This window comes from Jaculus jaculus, chromosome 5 (assembly GCF_020740685.1).
Source record: "Jaculus jaculus isolate mJacJac1 chromosome 5, mJacJac1.mat.Y.cur, whole genome shotgun sequence".
Taxonomy (NCBI): domain Eukaryota; kingdom Metazoa; phylum Chordata; class Mammalia; order Rodentia; family Dipodidae; genus Jaculus; species Jaculus jaculus.
Window position 1 is genome coordinate 59192969 of NC_059106.1, and position 19283 is coordinate 59212251.

General features: G+C 52.4%; 1 protein-coding gene across 3 annotated transcripts in view; it reads left to right on the forward strand.

Moving 5' to 3' along the window:
- Rps6ka1 (ribosomal protein S6 kinase A1) overlaps positions 1–19283 on the forward strand; it is a 46406-nt gene that overhangs the window by 12940 nt on the left and 14183 nt on the right. For 2 of the 3 annotated variants that reach the window (XM_045150684.1, XM_004671210.3), the window contains exons 3-14: positions 5595–5711; positions 5896–5977; positions 8455–8535; positions 8693–8772; positions 11448–11554; positions 13059–13096; positions 13371–13513; positions 14392–14462; positions 14843–14931; positions 15916–15980; positions 16266–16368; positions 18490–18620. In XM_045150684.1, coding sequence (XP_045006619.1) covers positions 5947–5977; positions 8455–8535; positions 8693–8772; positions 11448–11554; positions 13059–13096; positions 13371–13513; positions 14392–14462; positions 14843–14931; positions 15916–15980; positions 16266–16368; positions 18490–18620 — 939 coding nt within the window. In that variant the 5' untranslated portion in view covers positions 5595–5711; positions 5896–5946. Of the gene's footprint in view, positions 1–2353; positions 2446–5594; positions 5712–5895; positions 5978–8454; positions 8536–8692; positions 8773–11447; positions 11555–13058; positions 13097–13370; positions 13514–14391; positions 14463–14842; positions 14932–15915; positions 15981–16265; positions 16369–18489; positions 18621–19283 lie in introns of those variants that run through there. The other variant, XM_012951872.2, reaches the window with a different exon arrangement.

Genomic DNA, 19283 nt, shown 5'->3' on the forward strand with positions numbered 1-19283 from the left:
CTGCCTCAGCACCTGGCTTTGTGTCTTGTCTCGGGCCCGGGAGAGAACCCGTGACAGCAAGAGGGTCTAAATCAGGGAGAGGTTCTTTGGCCTGTGTTGCTTCTAGAGGCAGCTTTCTAAGGCTGGTGTAGTTGGAACCTTGCAGAGGAGGAATCTGAGGGGCAGTTGGGGACAGCCATTTACCTAGAAGCACCTAGTCTGTGAGGTACCTGTATTACACTTCCTAGCCTGCACTCTGATCTCAAGTCCTCTTGCTCCAATGGCTACTTCCCTGCTTGGATGGTCTTTATTTTATTTTATTTATTTATTTTGATTTTTCAAGGTAAGGTCTTGCTCTAGTCCAGGCTGACCTGGAATTCACTATGTAGTCTCAGGATGGCCTTGAACTCGCAGAGATCCTCCTACCTCTGCCTCCCAGTGCTGGGATTAAAGGCGTTCACTACCACGCCCGGCTTAGCCCGGCTTTTTGGGAGTGAAAATCTACCTTTCGGCCTGGTCCCGGCTGGACTGCACTCATCCAGACCTTACTGGACCTCACCTTGCTGGATAGGCACCCCCACTGGGCAGCTACAGCATCTTAACTGCAGCTGCCTCAGGACAGTTGTGTCTTGTTATCAAGTAGTCATTTTCAGGGGACAAGGACCAAGTCATCCTTAGCATGTACTCTTCCTGATGTCTGTCTACTGTCTGGTCAAAGCAGGAGCCATCAGCCATGTGCAAAAGAGAGGCGCACATTGGCGTCTGTCTAATGCCGTCAGGGAACTTGTCAGTTGTGGCAGTGTTGTACCACAGAACAGTGTCAGCATTGGAAGCAGGCTTTTTGGTTTGGCTCTTGGCTCTCTCTTGAGCGAGTCACCTTCTCTCAGAGTCTCATTCTCTCACCTCTCATGTGGGGTTGACAGTCTCTTTCTTGGAGCTGTGCCGGGCAGATCCGCATCAGCACAAGTCAAAGGAGAGGATGACCACAGGTCCCAGTGCCCACGCCATGGGAGCCTCAGTTCTCATTGCATGTCTTCTGCCATGACCTGACACCTGGGGGCAGCTCACTGGGATGCCTGCGTGCGTCAGCCTGCCCAGAGGCATGCTGGGAAACACCCTTGGGAGGCTCTGCAGAGGCTGTCAGCTGGGGAAGGGGCTGGTAGTGGCCATACGAGTCAGGAACTGGCAAGTGGGCTTGACCACACCAGACAGAGGGAGGCATGGCATAGGGACCCTAAGAGTCAAAGATCAGGAGGTGGGGCTCTTGGTTTCTCTCTTAGCTCTGCCTTGTAGGAGGAAGTAAATAAAGAGGAAGTGTCTGTGAGGGGAACATGGCCAGGACCCAGGGGTGTGAGCTGGTAGCTACCCTCCCCCTGTTAGCCACCAGAGGCCTCAGGTCCTTACAGCCTTTAGTGAAGGCAGTTCTGAGACCGCTTCCTTCCTCCTGCTGCCACTGGTATCCTGACAACCATGGTAGTTCTTGCCCTGCTGGGGGTGGGGGCAGTAGGGGCCCTGGTGGGCACGAACACAGGTGCTGCTGGCTAGAGAACGCTGGTTCCTGGGGCTGTCCCTGCCTGAGGAAGCACCTGGAGCTTCTCAGGGAGACATCTTTCACAACCCCACAGGCCGTCCACCCAGCTACTGCGGGCTGTTATCGGGCCCTGTGAGGATGGGGAAGGGGAAATCCGTGTGGACGAGGGGGCGAGTATTTCTGCACAGGGTTGTCTGTACACAGGGTTTCCGATCACAGGCGTGAGTGGTCTGTCAGTTCCTGTGGGTGTGCCGGTGTGAGTGCGAGTGAGGCCCCGTGGAAAGGGGCTGGGCCTGGGCCACTCCTGCCCTCAGTGACCCGCGCCTCTTGGGTCTTCTGCCCTTTTGCCTAGCCCAGGACTCGGGACCGGCGTGCTATTTCAGGGCCTTGAGAAGAAGCAGGACCAAGCACAGGGCTGCCGGCTCTGTTGGCAGTCGTTCTTGGTGGCCATGGTTATAGCTGGGGTTCTGTGAGGGAAGGAGTGTCTGAGCTCTGGGCTGGGGCAGTCACGCTGGCCTTGCTAACTTCTGTCCCACATGTTCTCGGGACCTCCAACATGGATGCTTTCAAGTGCTGAATGCCTACGGTGTTGGTACCTCATCAGCTTGTGATTTGTGGGTGTGTTCCTGTCTCTCTTTCTTCTTGAGGTCGGGAAATGGGGAGTAATATTACCCTGGGAGCTCTCTGGGTTAGGGGCTTTGGTGTCTGCTGTGTCCCTCGATGGGGGAGCCTGACTCATTTTGAGTCCCTCCTCCCTGCCGAGAGGGAAGTGAGAAGGAGGGGGGCAGAGACCCTTCCTTCTGGGCCAAGAAAGTTAAGAAAAGCAGAAGTACAAGGAGTAACAGGGCCCTCTGGTCACCAGCTTGAGCCCCACCATGCAGACCCCGGCAGATTTCCCCGGGGGTAAGAGAGACTCCGTCTCCTGTCCCAGAAAGGTGAGGAGAAGGGTGGCCTGTCTTTAGCATTGCCTGTCACCATCATTCTGGGCAAGGAATAGGTTTAGGGGAAAGCTTTGTTCCCTAGGGTTTTCGGGTAACTGCGTCTGTCCCTAGGGAGTATTCTTGGGCAGACGGGTGAGGCGGAGGTACAGATCTCAGGGTGGGGTAAGTCGGAATTGCTTTGTGTCTTTGGCCCATCCTCAGTTCCTCCACAAGCCATGTTTTGTTTTGTTTTGTTTTGTTTTGTTTTGGCCTGTCCTACCAGCCTGCAGCTTTCTGGATTTTTGGTGGGGCTATTATATCTCCCCCCCTTGAAGATAGGATTGAGTCTCTGAGAGTCAGAACTTGGGCTGAGAAGTCCCAGACTGGCTTTAAGACTGAAAGAGAGGACAGGTTTGGGTTGGCAGGAAGCGACTCTGGCTGACTTACCTGCCCACCCTTTCCTGGCATTTGAGGCTGCTGACCCCAGTCAGGCATGGCCCAGAGGAGGGACTTGGCTCAGGTCAGATCTGCCATTGGTTTGCTCCAAACTTGGGTGTTGCTACCCGTGGAGCTCAGTTTCCTGTTCCCCAAAGGGGGTTTGCAGCTTTGGGGAAACTTGGATCAGAGTGCATTCAGGAGATGGCTCTCTCCGCCTCTGCCTTGCTGGGTGGGGCCCCCGGGAAGTCAGGGAGACACTGTGGTGCTGTGGCCGAGCACCTGGGGCTCTGTGTCTTCCCACTCCACGCACAGCAGCAAGAACCCATAACTCGGCCTTCCTCCCCCTCCTGGGGGGTCCTTGCCTTGCTGCATGCCTGGCTGGGTCTGCCTGGATACCCACGACTCTGTGCAGGCCTCACCCACCCTGCCTGTCTCTGCTGTTGGGTTCCAGGCTCTCTCTGCTGTATAAGCTAGGTGCCTGTCTTCAGTGGTTGGATGGGCACATGTTCCATGTTGAGTTGTCCCTTCCGTCTGTACATATTAGATTTGGGTCTAGTTTTTTAAAATTTAATTTATTTACTAGAGAAAGAGGCAGATAGAGAATGGGTACAACCAGGCCTCTAGCCACTGAAAATAAATTCTGGACATGTGGACCACCTTGAGTATCTGGCTTATGTGGGTACTGGGGAATTGAACCTGGGTCTTTAGCCTTCACAGGCAAGCACTTTAACCTCTAAGCCATCTGTCCAGCCTCCTCCCCTTTTTTAAAAAAATTATTTATTTATGAGAGGAAAGAGACAGAGAGAAAGAAAGAGTGGGCATACCAGGGCCTCTAGCCAGTACATACAAACTCCAGACATGTATGACCTCTTATGCATATGGCTTACATGGGTCCTGGGGAATTGAACCCGGGTCCTTAGGCTTCACAGGCCAATGCCATAACCGCTAAACCATTTCCCCAGTCCCTCTCCTCTACCTAACCCTAACCCCTTTCTTTTTGTTCAAGGTAGAATCACACCCTAGCCCAGGCTGACCTTCGAATTCACTGTGTAGTCTCAGGGTGACCTCGAACTCACAGCAATTCTCCTATCTCTGCCTCCCCAGTGCTGGGACTAAAGGCATGCGCTGCCACACCCATCTGGGTCCATTTTGGTCTCTGCATGTTAGTTATGAGCCTCTAGCTCCGTTAGACATGAGTCACCGCTACCCAGTGGGTATGCACTACATCTGTCTCTGCCTTTAAAGTACAGGTCCCTGTCCATGTCTGTGTTGGGTCCATATTCCCTTTGCCTCTGCCTGTTGGGAACTGGTCCCCATCCATGTTTGCTTGTCAGAAATGTGTCCTTAAACTGTGCATCTCTGCCTGTTGGGTGCGTGTGTATGTGTATGTGTGCCTTCCTGTCCTTGCCTGTTGGATGCCTGTCTTTATCTGTCTCCACCTGTTCATGCCTGCCTGTGCCTGTTGAGTGTCTCTCTTTATCTGCTACCACATTCTAGGCATCTCTCTCTGCCTCTTGGGTACCTACCTACTCAGCAGGGTTGGCATGGGGCTTTCCCTTGTAGACCCACAGAGAGGAGAGGGGGAAGGCCAGAGGGCAGCCCTCAGACACGGGGGGAAGAAGAAGGCAGTGGGCTGAGGGTGGAGGCCTGGAGCTGGGGAAACCACAGGCCCTGAGTGATTGGCTGTCCTGGGCTAGGCCCAGCCCCGCACCCTCACCCTGCACATCCGCCTTGGGCCTGGCCACCTCCGCAGCAGCCCTGGCCGCCGCTGCCTACCCTTGCCATGGTGCTGTGGCCCAGCTGGGCGGATGGAACAGGACCCCAAGCTGCCCCGTCTGCGGCTCTGGGCCCTGTTCCCCTGGCTACCCAGGAAGCAGCGGCCCAGGATCAGCCAGGCTACTCTGCCTGCCCCTGGCCATGGCGCCGGCCCCCAGCAGGACTCGGTGAGTGTGCCCGGATGTCTGGTCCTGTCCTGGCAGTGGCCCTCAGAACAGGTGCCTTGGCAGTCAGTCTGGCCTAAGCTGGTTTGGGCTCATCTGGCCCTGCTCGGTAACTGGACCCAGACTTGCTTCCTGGGGAAGTAAGAGGCACCTCAGGGATTTAGGGCTGGACTGACAGGTTGGAGGAGAGAAGGGAGGTCATCGAACATGAAGGAATGACAAAGGAAGGTTTCTAGGGGCTGGTCAAGGAAAGTTTGGTAGGTGGGGCATGGAGTCTCTGGCCTTAATTCTCACTTGCCCCCATACTGGCACTTAGGGGCCTGAAAGGGGTTGTCTGGGTGACTCTTGGGTCTTTGTTTTCCTCAGCCATGTTCATAGAGCCAGAGAGATCCTCTCATCTCATCCCGACCAGCAAGCAATGTCCAGCTCTACCTCCCGATTATGAACACCAGTCCTACTTCCTATTAGGCAGAACCAGAACAGTAGGGGAAGGGGAGCCTAATGCCTGGGACAGGACCCTGCATCTCATCCAAGCCTTGGGCAGCTCACCCTGGGCCTTCCGTTGGTCCTGATCAGGCCAGAACACAGTATCACAGGAGTAGGCCTCACCTGAACCAGCATCCTGGTTGTTGGGCTTTTGAGACTCTGTTGGTACCCATGAGCCCGGAAGCTGCCCCACTGAGGGAGTAGTCATCAGGTCTGCTTTAGTCTGGTGGATGGCTTGGGTGGGCCACACGCCGTGTTGCCCTGGCAGGGACCCTGGCTCACCAGCTCTGTCTCCATCAGGATGAGGGCATCCTCAAGGAGATCTCCATCACACACCATGTCAAGGCTGGCTCCGAGAAGGCTGATCCTTCCCAGTTTGAGCTCCTCAAAGTTCTGGGTCAGGGATCCTTTGGCAAAGTAAGTCATGAACCCCTGGCTGGAAGGGCAGCACAGGTCATGTCAGAAGTGGGGGGTTACCTCAGGGCCCAGGGTGTGAGATATCACCTTGGTACCCAGGGAGAGCAAAAAGTCAATTTGGGGTTTGGGGGAGCTAGATGGGAGACAGTTGGCTTAGTTTCTCCCTTTTCCTCTGCCTTCTCAGGTCTTTCTGGTGCGCAAGGTCACCCGGCCTGACAGCGGGCACTTGTATGCCATGAAAGTGCTCAAGAAGGCGACGTTGAAAGGTGAGTGAGGGGCTAACCTGGGCAGCACTCAGGCTTGGCCCGCAACTGAGGGAGAAGCTAAGGAGGCAGATGGCTCCATCTTCAGGAGCGCGGAGCTTGGAGGTGAAGGGCAGACCCACTCCCAGCTAGCCTTACCTCCTCATCCTCTTCTTCCCAAACCAGGGAGCAGTGAGTGGCTAAGGTCAATGTCGGAAGGAGGTAGAAGGGTAAACTAGTGTTCTTGTGGTGGGATGGAAGACCCTTAAAAGTTAAGCTAGAGGTGTTGTGTCAACACAGTTGTTTCATGGTGCTGGGAGTGTCCAGAGGAGACCTCTCTGGCCCCAGGCTTAGGGTATAGAAGGATGTGAGAAAAGAGACCAGGGACTCTAGGGGTTCAGCTGGGCCAATAAGCTATAGGAGAGGATGAGTAAGCGCAGGCCCACAGCGCTGGGTGCCAGAGGGGTTCAGAAGGGCACCCCAAGCCAAAATCAAGTCCATCATGACTTTTTGGTTGGTTGTGGGCTTTGGGTCAGATGTTGCTACTGACTGGCATGGGAGCCAACATGGCCATGTCCAGGTGGAGCCCAAGCTAAACCCTGGCTAGGTGTGTGATTAGGGGAAAAGAAGGGGCTAGCTTTAAGGACTAATGGGTCCTTAGACCCCGAAGGGCTGTTGCTAGGTGATAATAAATTTAGTGTACCCTGATGGGAGGGATCATCTTCCCAGGTGGAAACCACAGCAGAAAGATAAAAAGATAGGGTCTCTGCTGTGAGGAGCGTACAGGCTGGGCAGGAGTTTCATTACAGCCTGGTAGTGGGGTGCAACAGTTCTAGGCCTTTGTGCTTGAATGTTCGTGAGTGGAGTGCGGCCTCACAGAAGGCATCTGAAGAGCTCGGGGACACCTGAGGAATAGATGTGGGGATTGTGCCTTGAGAGATGCGTTAGGCGTTCTCCAGACCCAAGATGGTAGAGGAGGGGCACCCTGGGAGGAGGACCCACGTGCCTGAGGTGGCTGGAAATGTGAGGTGTACTTGAAACTGGCTGGAATGGTTAAATGCAGCATGGTCCCTGCCACATCTAGTGTGGGAAATACAAGAATCAAAACAGACCCAGAAGTGCTCTGACAGGGTAATATAAGCACTATGGGAGCCCAGAAGGTCCAACTTAACCTGTGAGGGTAACTATGCTTCCTGGACAGCCAAAAGCCTGATGGTGGTCATAATTACACAGCAACTTTTGCTCTTTACAGAAAAAAGCATGTGATGCTAGGCATGGTGGCACATGCCTTTAATCCCAGCACTCGGGAGGCAGAGGTAGGATGATCACCATGAGTTCGAGGCCAACCTGAGACTACACAGTGAATTCCAGGTCAGCCTGGACTACAGTGAAACCCTACCTCAAAAAAAAAAAAAAAAGAAAAAAAGCATGTGATATGTGATTATAATCCTAGCATTTAAGAGATTGACGCAGCGGTATCCCGAGTTCAAGACTAGCCTTAAGTACATAGTTTGAGGCTAGCCTAGACTACTTACCCTTTCTCAAAATTAAATGAATGAATGAATGAATGAATGGGTAGGAGAATGTGAGTGATGCTCACCTTAGACTCATGAATCACAATTTTAGTCCCAGGAAATTTGCCTGTCTAGACGTTACAGACTAAAACTTGGGTTTTTTGTTTTTTTTTTTAAAGTAGGGTCTTGCTTTAACCCAGGCTGCTGACCTAGAATTCACTTTGTAGTCTCAAAGTGGCCTTGAACCCACATTGATCCTCCTACCTCTGCCTCCCACATGCTGGGATTAAAGACATGTGCCACTACCCCTGGCTCAGGATTTTGTTTGTTTGTTTTTGAGGTAGGGTCTCACTCAAGCCTGGAATGCTGTAGCTCCAGGCTGGCCTTGAACTCAAAGTGATCCTCCCACCTCAGTCTCCCAAGTGTTTCGATTAAAGGCATGTACCAGTAGACCTGGCCAAACTTGGGATTTTTTGTTTGTTTGTTTGGGTTTTTGTTTGTTTGTTTGTTTTTCAGGTAGGGTCTCACTCTAACTCAGGCTGACCTGGAATTAACTCTGTATTCTCAGGGTGGCCTCAAACTCACGGCAATCCTTCTACCTGTGCCTCCCGAGTGGGATTTTTTTTTTTTTTATGTTAGATAGTTAAAGGGGGCTTGTAAAGGCGTGCTGGGGAGGCATAGAATCAAAGTGTTGGGATCTCAGAAAACAGGAAACGCTGGGTCACGAGTTGCTCAGTTGGCCCTCGATGGAACATAGTAGGAAACAACGCTGGAAAGACAAGACAGGGCCTTAAGCCTATGCTCTGGACTTTTCCATGAGGAGTAGGTGCAGAGAGGAGGCCAAGGAGCCAGTGTAGTCCAGAGAGGAAGGAGGAAACTGAGAGTCCCCTTAGCCCCAGGTGAGGGAACCTTGGTGACTCTCTTGGGCTAAGAGTGGCAATGTTGGATGTGAAGACTCTTAGTGATTTCCTTTCTTCCTCTGGCCAGTGCGTGACCGTGTTCGGACCAAGATGGAGAGGGACATCCTGGCTGATGTGAACCACCCGTTTGTGGTGAAGCTGCATTATGGTGAGAACAAAGACCCTGCCCGTATCCCACCCTTCCCTGCGGTCTGCTGGATTCCCTGTGCCTTGCCACATCTCCTTCATGGCAGGCCAAGGAGGCAGGGCTAGAGGGGTAGATTACAAGCCTAGCCAATTCCTCCTTGGCCTTTGTCTTCTCCTAGCCTTCCAGACCGAAGGCAAGCTCTACCTTATTCTGGACTTCCTGCGAGGTGGTGACCTCTTCACACGACTGTCAAAGGAGGTGAGCTGATGTCCCATTGCCAGGGGTTCCCAGGGAGGAGCTGGGAACATGATGGGGACTCCCATCCCCAAGACATTGTAAAAAACATGATGTGGGGCTGGAGAGATGGCTCAGTGGTCAAGGCATTTGCCTGCAAAGACTAATGACCTGGGTTCTATTCCTCAGTACCCATGTAAAGCCAGACACAAGAAGTGGTGCATGCATCTGGAGTTTGTTTGCAATGGCACAAGGCCCTGGCATGCCCATTCATATTTTCTCAGTCTCTCTCTCTCTCTCTCTCTCTCTCAAGTAAATAAAAATAAAATTTAAGGGCTGGAGAGATGGCTTAGCGGTTAAGGTACATGCCTGTGAAGCCCAAGGACCCAGGTTCTATTCTCCAGATGCACATGCGCCTAGAGTTGGTTTGCAGTGGCTAGAGGCCCTGGCACGCCCATTCTCACATACTCTCTTTCCCCCTACTCATCTGTCTATAATAAATAAAGAAATAAAAATAAATCTAAAAAAATTTAAAAGAATATGGTGTGGTCTGGGCCTATAATTGCCCAGACCTGCTTAGCAGCACCTGACCCAGGAAATATCACCTGTCTTGGGGCAGAAGCCTCCTTGGCAGAGCCTCAGAGTTTCCCTCAAGATGGGCTGAGGATGAATAGGGTTTGGATCAGATGCCACCCTGGTTTCAGGATGCCAAGGATACCTCTCAACTCTCCACTTCCAGAGAGAGTGCCAGGGCCATGCTGGTCGGGGCCTGAGCAAAGGGAGGAAGCTCCACACCTAGAAAAACAAGAGACTTTGGGCTTTTGTCCCACATTTCACCCAAAAGGATTTGAGGCTGGGTGTGCTGTTGCATGCCTTTAAGGGGATTACTGTGAGTTCAAGACTATTCTGCTCTACAGGGTGAGTTCCAGGTCAGTCTGGGCTTGAATGAGACTGTGCCTCAAAAAACAAAAGATGAAAATGAAAAAGGATTTGAATTTATATAAAGAATCTGGAGGCTTAGAGATGGCTTAGAGGTTAAGGCTTTTGCCTGCAAAGCTAAAAGACTCTGGTTTCATTTCCCATGACCCATCTAAGACAGATGCACAAGGTAGCACATGCATCTGGAGTTCATCTGCAGTGGCTGGATGTCCTGGTGTGACTCCAGAGTGCTGAGATTAAAGGCATGTGCCACCATGCCCGGCAAAAGTGGACTATTAATTAAACTTTTTTTTTTTTTTCCTCCCAAGGTAGGGTTTCACTCTAGCTCAGGCTGACCTGGAACTCACTCTAGTCTCAGGGTGGCCTCAAACTCATGGCGATCCTTCTACCTCTGCCTCCCAAGTGCTGGGATTAAAGGCGTACGTCACCATGCCTGGCTAAATAAGTTGTTTTTGCTAAACTAATGAAACTATATTCCTCTATATTACTTTCACAGCTTTTCAGAAAACCATCGTTCTTTTTTGGTTTCAAGGTAGGGTTTCACTCTAGTCCAGGCTGCAGGCTGACCTGGAATTCACTATGTAGTCTCAGGGTGGCCTTGAACCCACAGCAATCCTCCTACCTCTGCCTCCCGAGTGCTGGGATTAGAGTCATGCTCCACCACGCCCGGCTAATTCACCTTTAAAGAAAATCAGTTTTGGCTAGCACAGTGGTACAGGTCTGTAATCTTAGCCATTTGGGAAGCTGAGGCAGGAAGATTCCAAATTTAAGGCCTGCCTGGGCTACACAGCAAGTTTAAGGCAAGCTTGAACAATTTAATAAGAGCCTGCCTCAAAGGAAAGATAAAATAGGACAAGAAAAAGCTGACATGGTCATGCATGTCTGTATCACCAGTCCTGTGGCCATGGAGACTGGAGAATCACCCGAGCTTACCGGGCAATCAGTCTGACTCAAAACAGGGACTCCATTTTCAGTGAGAGACTCTGTTTCAAGGAAACAGAAGAATGATTGAAGAGAATACCTAATGCTCTCCTCTGGCCCCTGCATGTGTGTGCACGGGTGTGTGCACCTACCCACCAGCATGCGCTATTCACATCACACCACACATAGTACACATGCCCACACCCGCTCACACATGCGCCAAAGGAAAAGAACCAAGCTCCCTATTTTTAAAATGTGATTTTAATGTTTGAATAGGTAATACATTTACACGATCAAAAGAAAAATACTCACCGTGAAGTCTTTCCACCTCAGCCCCCTCCACTCCCCATAGGTAAACATTTTTGTTGGTTTCTTGTTTACTCTTCCCATGTTCCCTGTGCAAACAATTCTGGTACATGTTCTGAGTCCCTGCCCCCGCTTCCTCACGTAACAGGCACCATTCTGTGTACTCTGTTGGCTACCTTGCCCTTTTCAAGACGGTGTTATCTTGGAGATGATGCCCTGTCGGAACATGGAGAAACTTCTTGTTCTAGCGTATGGCTGCTGAGCCCTCCATTATGTCTGAAAGAGGCAGTTTATCCCAGTTTTCTACTCTCGGCCACTTGGGCTGTTTATAGCCCTCTGCTGTTTTCAAACAGCGGCCCGTTGAGTACCTTGTATGCGGGCTGTACTTCCACCTCCTTTGGAAAGAGAGTGGCATGTGGCATTAGAGCAGCTCCCCAGGACGAATCCTCAAGACCAAGAGCTTGCTGACTGCCCCGTGGCCCAGCTCACAGGGAAAAGACGGTACCAGCCAAAGTCCCCCAACTCCATTGCAGGTTATGTTTACAGAGGAGGATGTGAAGTTTTACCTGGCTGAGCTGGCTCTGGGCCTGGACCACCTGCACAGCCTGGGCATCATTTACAGAGACCTCAAGCCGGAAAAGTAAGTGAAGCCCCTGCCTGCCCCCGGTCCTCCTGTAGAAAATGGGAACGTCCCCCTGTCTGGGGCTCTCCGAAGGATGGGTTGGTGGAGCAGGGCTAGAGAGTAGCATCAAGCTTGCCACAGGTGATTGGGTACTGCCATGACCAGAGGGCTCCAGAAAGCATTGCCTGCTTTTCGTCCTAATCGAGTGTGACGTGTGAAATGCTACCATCAAAGATCGTACCTTGATGTGCTCCTCCTGAAGTTTTCCTTCATATCTGGTGGTAACTTGAGAGCCAGGGACATGGCGGTGAGGGAATAGAATAGACTGTGGTGTTAGAGTTAGGCACATCTCATGCTGGGACTCATGGCACATACCTATAGTCCAAACTACCGAGGAGGCTGAGCCCAGGAGCTCAGAGCTAGCACAACATAGCAAGTGCCATACATTCAAAAAGAGAAGCTGGACGTAGTGATGCACACCTTTAATCCCAGCACTTGGGAGGCAGAGGTAGGAGGATCACTGTGAATCCAAGGCCACCCTGAGACTACATATAGTGAATTCCATGTCTACCTGGACTAGAGTGAGACCCTATGTTGGGAATAAAAAAAAAAGCCAGGTGTGGTAGCGCATGCCTTTAATCCCAGCACTCAGGAGGCAGAGGTAGAAGGATCACCGTGAGTTCGAGGCCACCCTGAGACCACACAGTGAACTTGAGGTCAGCCTAGGCTACAGTGAGACCATACCTTGAACAACCAAAAAAGAGAGAGAGAGAGAGTGCATTCCCCTGGATTTCAAATCCTGTCTCCATCCAGCACCTACTAGCTCTCTTAACTATAAGCAGTCATTTAACTTACTTTCTTCTTTTTTTGTTGTTTTTTTTAATTTTTTTTTTTTGTTTATTTTTATTTATTTGAGAGCAACAGAGAGAGAAAGAGGCAGAGAGAGAGAGAGAGAGAGAGAGAGAGAGGGCACGCCAGGGCCTCCAGCCACTACAAATGAACTCCAGACGCATGTGCCCCCTTGTGCATCTGGGTAACATGGGTCCTGGGGAATTGAGCCTTGAACCAGGGTCCTTAGGCTTCACAGGCAAGCACTTAACTGCTAAGTCATTCCTCCAGCCCTGTTGTTTTGTTTTTTAAGGTAGGGTCTCGCTGTAGCCCAGGCTGACCTGGCAATTACTCTGTAGTCTCAGAATGGCCTTGAACTCAAGGTGACCCTCTACCTCTGCCTCCCGAGTGCTGGGATTAAAGGTGTGTGCCACCACGCCTGGCTTATTTAACTTTCTTATAGTTTCCCCAATGGTAAAATGGACCCTAACAGAACCTGCTACCTCACACTGTTACAAGGATTAACTGAAGAGGTAGGCACATGCCTGCCAGGCCCTGTTCCACTACATATGCATCAGCAAGATCTGGAATGAGCGGCTCCCCTGGGGCTCAGTGTTACCTCCACCCCGTGGTGTCACCAGAACCCAGACAGTGCCCACTGCTGAGAGTTCTGACTCCCGTGTCTGTGTTACAGCATCCTTCTGGACGAGGAGGGCCACATCAAACTCACTGGTGAGTGGAGGGCTGGGGGTTCATCCTTCCTGAGAGATGGTGCCAATTACTCAGAAGGGGTCAAACCCTAGGCTTAGAACACCCCCAGTGTGGAATCTCAGCTCCCCACTGTAACTAACCTTGGGCAAGTCACCTAACCCCTCTGGGCCTCAGTTTCCTCCTGCATGTCATGGAAGTGATACCCTCCTTCTGGGCAGGGAGTTGAGCGTGCAGAGGGTGGTGGCGGGGGCGGGCCAGGGCCTTAAAGATGACTTCTCTGCCCTTCTTGCTGCAGACTTTGGCCTAAGCAAAGAGGCCATCGACCATGAGAAGAAGGCCTACTCTTTCTGCGGTACAGTGGAGTACATGGCCCCCGAGGTGGTCAACCGACAGGGCCATACCCACAGTGCGGATTGGTGGTCCTATGGGGTGCTGATGGTGAGTGTCATCAAAAAGCAAGAGTGGGGCTGGAGAGATGGCTTAGCGGTTAAGCGCTCGCCTATGAAGCCTATGGACCCCGGTTCGAGGCTCGGTTCCCCAGGTCCCACGTTAGCCAGATGCACAAGGGGGCGCACGCGTCTGGAGTTCGTTTGCAGAGTCTGGAAGCCCTGGCGCGCCCATTCTCTCTCTCTCCCTCTATCTGTCTTTCTCTCTGTGTCTGTTGCTCTCAAATAAATAAATAAATAATAAACAAAAAAAATATTAAAAAAAAAAAAAAAAGCAAGAATGGGCCGGGCGTGGTGGCGCGCGCCTTTAATCCCAGCACTCGGGAGGCAGAAAGTAGATCACCTTGAGTTCGAGGCCATCCTGAGACTGCATAGTTACTTTCAGGTCAGCCTGGGCCAGAGTGAGACCCTACCTTGAAATTCCCCCAAACAAATAAAAAAAAAAAAGAGTTGTCAGGCATGGTGGCGCACGCCTTTAATCCCAGCACTTGGGAGCCATGAGTTCAAGGCTAAAAAAAAGCAAGAGTAAGGGATCCAACTCCAGCCTTGGGACCCAGCTGTCTCCTAGGACCTCCCATTGTTTTCTTACAGCCATGTTCACCTCACCCTGCATGCGATTAGTTTCCTTCCTTGAAAGGACTCTGGGTTTGACCTCACTTGGGGTACCCCAACCTCAGTACCTTACTTAGACTTCAAGCCCTAGTGCTACTTCTAGAATATGGATTGGCAGAAGGAGAAAGGGCAGATAGTCCATACTCCAGGGGGCTTCTGAGAGAATCCTGGGATTGCACCAGGGTGCGCTGGGTGGGAGGCACGGGTGTGGGAGACAAGGATGGAGATCAAACCTGAATGGCCCTTTGTCCTCTACAGTTCGAGATGCTGACAGGCTCCCTGCCCTTCCAGGGGAAGGACCGGAAGGAGACCATGACCTTGATTTTGAAGTAAGTACCAGCCTTGCCTTGACATTCCGTGGCTTGTACATCCCTACCCCACTTTGGGGACTAGAAAGTTGTAGGGTTTCACTCCAGCCCATGCTGACATGGAATTCACTATGTAGTCTCAGGGTAGCCTCCAACTCATGGCAATCCTAATGCCTCTGCCACCCGAGTGCTGCAATCAAAGGGGTGCACTACCATGCCTGGCTTGTCAGCCCCTCTTTACCCACTTGGGCTTATGGGAGGGATCTGTTATAGTCTGGGAGGTAAGTTAGTGGCTGACTTTTCTGAACTGAACTGGGAAAGAGACCTGGACAGAGTGGGGGTGGAACACTCAGGCTTCTGGGGTGGGGCCCAGCCCTGATGAGACCTGGGGGCTTTTCCAGGGCAAAGCTAGGCATGCCCCAGTTTCTGAGCACAGAAGCCCAGAGCCTTCTGCGGGCCTTGTTCAAGAGGAATCCTGCCAACCGGCTTGGTAAGCAGCCCCAGTTCAGGGGAGGGGCTGTGGCGAAGGGGAATGGGGTACAGCTGCTGCCTAGGCCACAGGGTCACATCTGGGGCTGAAAAGGGCTGTTGTCCTTTGTGTGGGCAGACAATGCCACTGGCCACTCTGGTTTCTGGTTCTGTGGGATGTTGGGGGGGGTGACCTGTGTGTAGGGGAAAGCAGGAACTGAGTCATCCTTACTCCCTCGGGGACAAGGACAGAGGCCCCCACATAGCTTCTCCGCCAAGGTTGCTGGCTTAAGAGATGGCACATGAGCTCAGGAGTGAGGGAGGCTCAGGTCTCAGTCCTGGCTGTGCCAGTCCCCACTGCCTGGCACCCAGCAGCCAGTCTGTAAATATTTGTTGAGTGAATGAGTACCATTTATAAGGTACATGATCTGGGCAGGTGACCTCATCCGTCTGGGCCCCGGGCGCCCGTGTCCATGGAGGTAATGATCCCGGGTGAGCTCACGGGGCTCTGTTGAGTGGGGAGGGTCTGTGGATGGGCCTGGCCTATGGCACATGTGCAATATGGGCTGATTTTCTCAGCTGCTAGCTTCGCCTGAACCCCTGCCAGCTTGTAAGGTCAAGTCCAGGTCCCTGGGTTGAATGGAACCAGGGCTTGTCTCAGGATTGAAAATGGCAGTAGCAGAGGAGAGGGAGCCTGTGTTAGGAGGTCAGGACCCTCTTGAGATCCCAGAACAAGTCTAGCTTCTGTCCTGATTGGCCTTCATAAGTTGCATACCTTCTCTGGGCCTTCTGCTTTGCCTCGCTATGCAGAGGCTTGCTCAGCAGCAGCCCCAGAAAGTGGAACTGTTGAGTGGGTGACAGGCTTTGAGTGATGGCTGGCTAGATCCAGGACACGGTGAACCCACCGTGCGCCCTGGTCCAGCAGTTGCTCCCGTGCACCATGCAGCTGCCTGGTGGGTGGGTGGGTGTCTGACCAAGGGCAGGCCGTTCATCTGGCTTCTTTCAGGCTCTGGCCCTGACGGGGCAGAGGAGATCAAGAGACATGTCTTCTACTCCACCATTGACTGGAATGTGAGTGTGCCCATCCATGCCCGGGCTGTGGAATAGCCATGGGAAGGGTGGGGAGAAGGGGTCCTCTCTCGATCATGACCTTAGATGTGGGAATCATGGGGTGATACTGGCCCTCGGTATGCCCCGGGAGGAGGATGGCAGTCCCTGCAGGCAGAGCCGGCTTCCCAAGGCAGCAGCAGTCTTGCTGTTGTCTGCTGGGCAACATGGCCTGTGTTCCTTGTGGTGGGGCTGCTGGCCAGCAGTGTGGTCACCATGGTGACCAAAAATATCCATCCCAACTGGCAGAAGCTTTACCGTCGTGAGATCAAGCCACCCTTTAAGCCAGCCGTGGCCCAGCCTGATGACACCTTCTACTTTGACACTGAATTCACATCGCGCACGCCCAGGGGTACGTCCTTGGCCTGGTTTTTCTGGAGCTGAGCCTGTGGGAGCAGAGGGTACCCTGAGGTGCAGAGGTGATCAGGGACTCTGGCAGGTGTGGGTGTGTAGGCAGACAGGTGGTGGATGTCTGGTTCCATGGGACTCTGACTCTGCCCCTGTCTCATGCCACCTGACTGCCGGGCCCGATCTCTGTAGGCCTCTTTGTGTCTGGGTGAGGGTGTGAGGTATGTGGGTGGTTTAGGAAAGTCAAGACCCCTGCCTCAGGCATCTTCCAGCCCACTGGGAAGACTATAAACACATCAGGTCTCTGTTCACGCCGGGGACAAAGAATCTGACCTGGCACACCTGTGGTGGAGGCAGTGTGGCAGAAGTGACAGTGCCCACAGCTCAGGCGGACATGGGGATTGGCCTTGGCTTTCGGTTGTCCTAGAACATGGACACAGCCAAGGCCGGCTGATTCTCAGGGATAGGGAGTTTGCAAGCCCTGACCTTCTGGCCAGATATTGCCAGTGGGTGGAGCATGGGATGTGAGTTCCGAGATGCCTTCCAGGGGGCCGCGTTGGGGCACAGAGGGGGATTCTGTGTGTAGCTTGCAGACTGTTGATGACAGGGGGCCCAGCACGTCTCTGAGCAGCCTGTCTCTTGCGATTTGTTTGCCTGTACTAACCAGGTCCTTGCTATGTGTAATCCCTAGAGGGAATGGTGGCAAACAAGACGTAGCTCATGCCACTCACTGGGAGAGAGCTTTGTTAGGGGCGAGGAGCCAGAAGACCAGTGCCAGGCAGGGCTCCCCAGAGGGAGAGCATGTGTGTGCTCAGCCTCGAATGATGGACCGGGAGTGGGCTAGCTAGGCAGAGGAAACAGCCTGTGCAGTGCTCAGAGACCCCTTTAAGAATCGGGAGGGCCAGTTGGGCTGCACTACGTAATGGGGAGAGAGGAGGCTAAGACCACACAGACCTCATTTGCCATACTAAGGAGCTGGGATGTCTTGTGCCACGTGCAAGGCGCAGGTAGCTAGCAGATTTATGGTTGGAACTGTCCCTCTGGCTGCTGTGCAGAGATGGACCTGAGGGGTTGAGCCTGAGGCAGGGAGGCCAGGAAGAAGGTGTCCTAAGCCTGACCTGGGTGGACTGCAGACCAGATGTGGGAATCCTGCATTCCTGTGTGATAATACTAGGCTTGACTAAGCACTTGTTTATTATTTATTTATGTGGTGTTTTAAGCCCTAGTTATTTTTGTATTTATTTGAAAGAGACAGGTAGAGAGAGAGAGTGAGAATGGGCACACTAGGGCCTCTAGCCATTGCAAATGAACTCCAGATGCATGTTCCACCTTGTGCATTTGGCTTTATGTGGCTACTGGGGAGTCAGGCTTGGGTCCTTTAGCTTTGCCAGCCAGCACCTTAATCACGAAGCCATCTCTCCAGTCCTCTTTCTTTGTTTGTTTATTTGGGTTTGGGTTTTGATTTTTTTGAAGTAGGGTTTCACTCTAGTCCAGGCTGGCCTGGAATTCATTATGTAGTCTCAGAGTGGCCTCGAGCTCACAGTGATCCTCCTACCTCTGCCTCCCAAGTGCTAGGATTAAAGATGTGTGCCACCATGCCCAGCCCTTTTTTTTTTTTAAGATTTCATTATATATATATATATATTTTCAAGTCAGAAACACAGGGAGAGAGAGACAGAGAATGGGCAAGCCAGGGCCTCCAGCCACTGCAGAGGAACTCCAGACACATGCGTCACCACGTGCATCTGGCTTATGTGGGACCTGGAGAATCGAACCTGGGTTCTTAGGCTTTGCAGGCATGTACCTTAACTGCTAAGCCATTTCTCCAGCCCTTGTCTCAGCCTTCTTAATACAGGCAGGAACTATTATGCCCAACTTTATTTTACTTATTTAGCAGTGGTGGGAATCAAACCTGGTCATCGTGCATACTAGGCTAGTACTCTACCCCTGCGCTACCCATGTGAACAAGTAGGCTGAGTAGGGCCTGGGATGATGGCCTTATACAAGCTCCCATTATGGCCACCAGCTGAGGCAGGCCAGGATCCCCATAGTCTCCCTTTGCTGCGCTGTCTTGGAGGTCAGGGGTACCTCCTCAGACTCTCACATTCCTTTCCTATCCCCACAGATTCTCCAGGTGTCCCCCCAAGCGCTGGTGCCCACCAGCTGTTCCGTGGCTTCAGCTTCGTGGCCACTGGTCTGATGGAGGACGATGGCAAACCTCGGGCCACTCAGGCCCCGCTGCACTCGGTGGTACAGGTGAGGGAGGCAGGATTTCTTCTCAGCCGTGCACATGTCACAAGGCAGAACGGCTGCGAGCACAGGCTCTGGAGATGGACCAGCCTGCCTCATGCCTTCAGCCTTAGAGCTCTGGAACCCACTTCCCCATGTGCACAGCTGGGAAGAGAATGTCTGCCTCACACGATGGCCCTGATGATTTGATGAAAATACAGACATGAATTTCCTGGCCTAGAGCTAGAGTTCTAGTAAATGCTAGAGATTGCTCAGGGAATGGAGCGGGGAGCTCGTAAGACAATGAGACTTTGAAGGAGACTCCTTCCTAGTGCCCGAGTGTCCTCATCTGCAAACACGGTTGTTGCAGTCAGCCTCGCATTGCTGGACAAATACTCGACCAGAGCTAGGCGTGGTAGTGCACACCTTTAATCCCAGCACTTGGGAGGCAGAGGTATGAGGATCGCCATGAGTTCAAGGCCACCCTGAGACTAAAGAGTGAATTCCAGGTCTGCCTGAACTAGTGAGACCCTACCTCGGGGAGGAAAAAAAAAAAATCCCACCAGAAGCTGCTTATGGGAAGCAAGGGTTTATTTCAGGCTTATAAATTCCAGGGGAACCCCATCAGTGATAGAAGCTGACTTCCTAACAGAGAGACACCATCAAACAGCCAGAGCTCCAAAATGCTCT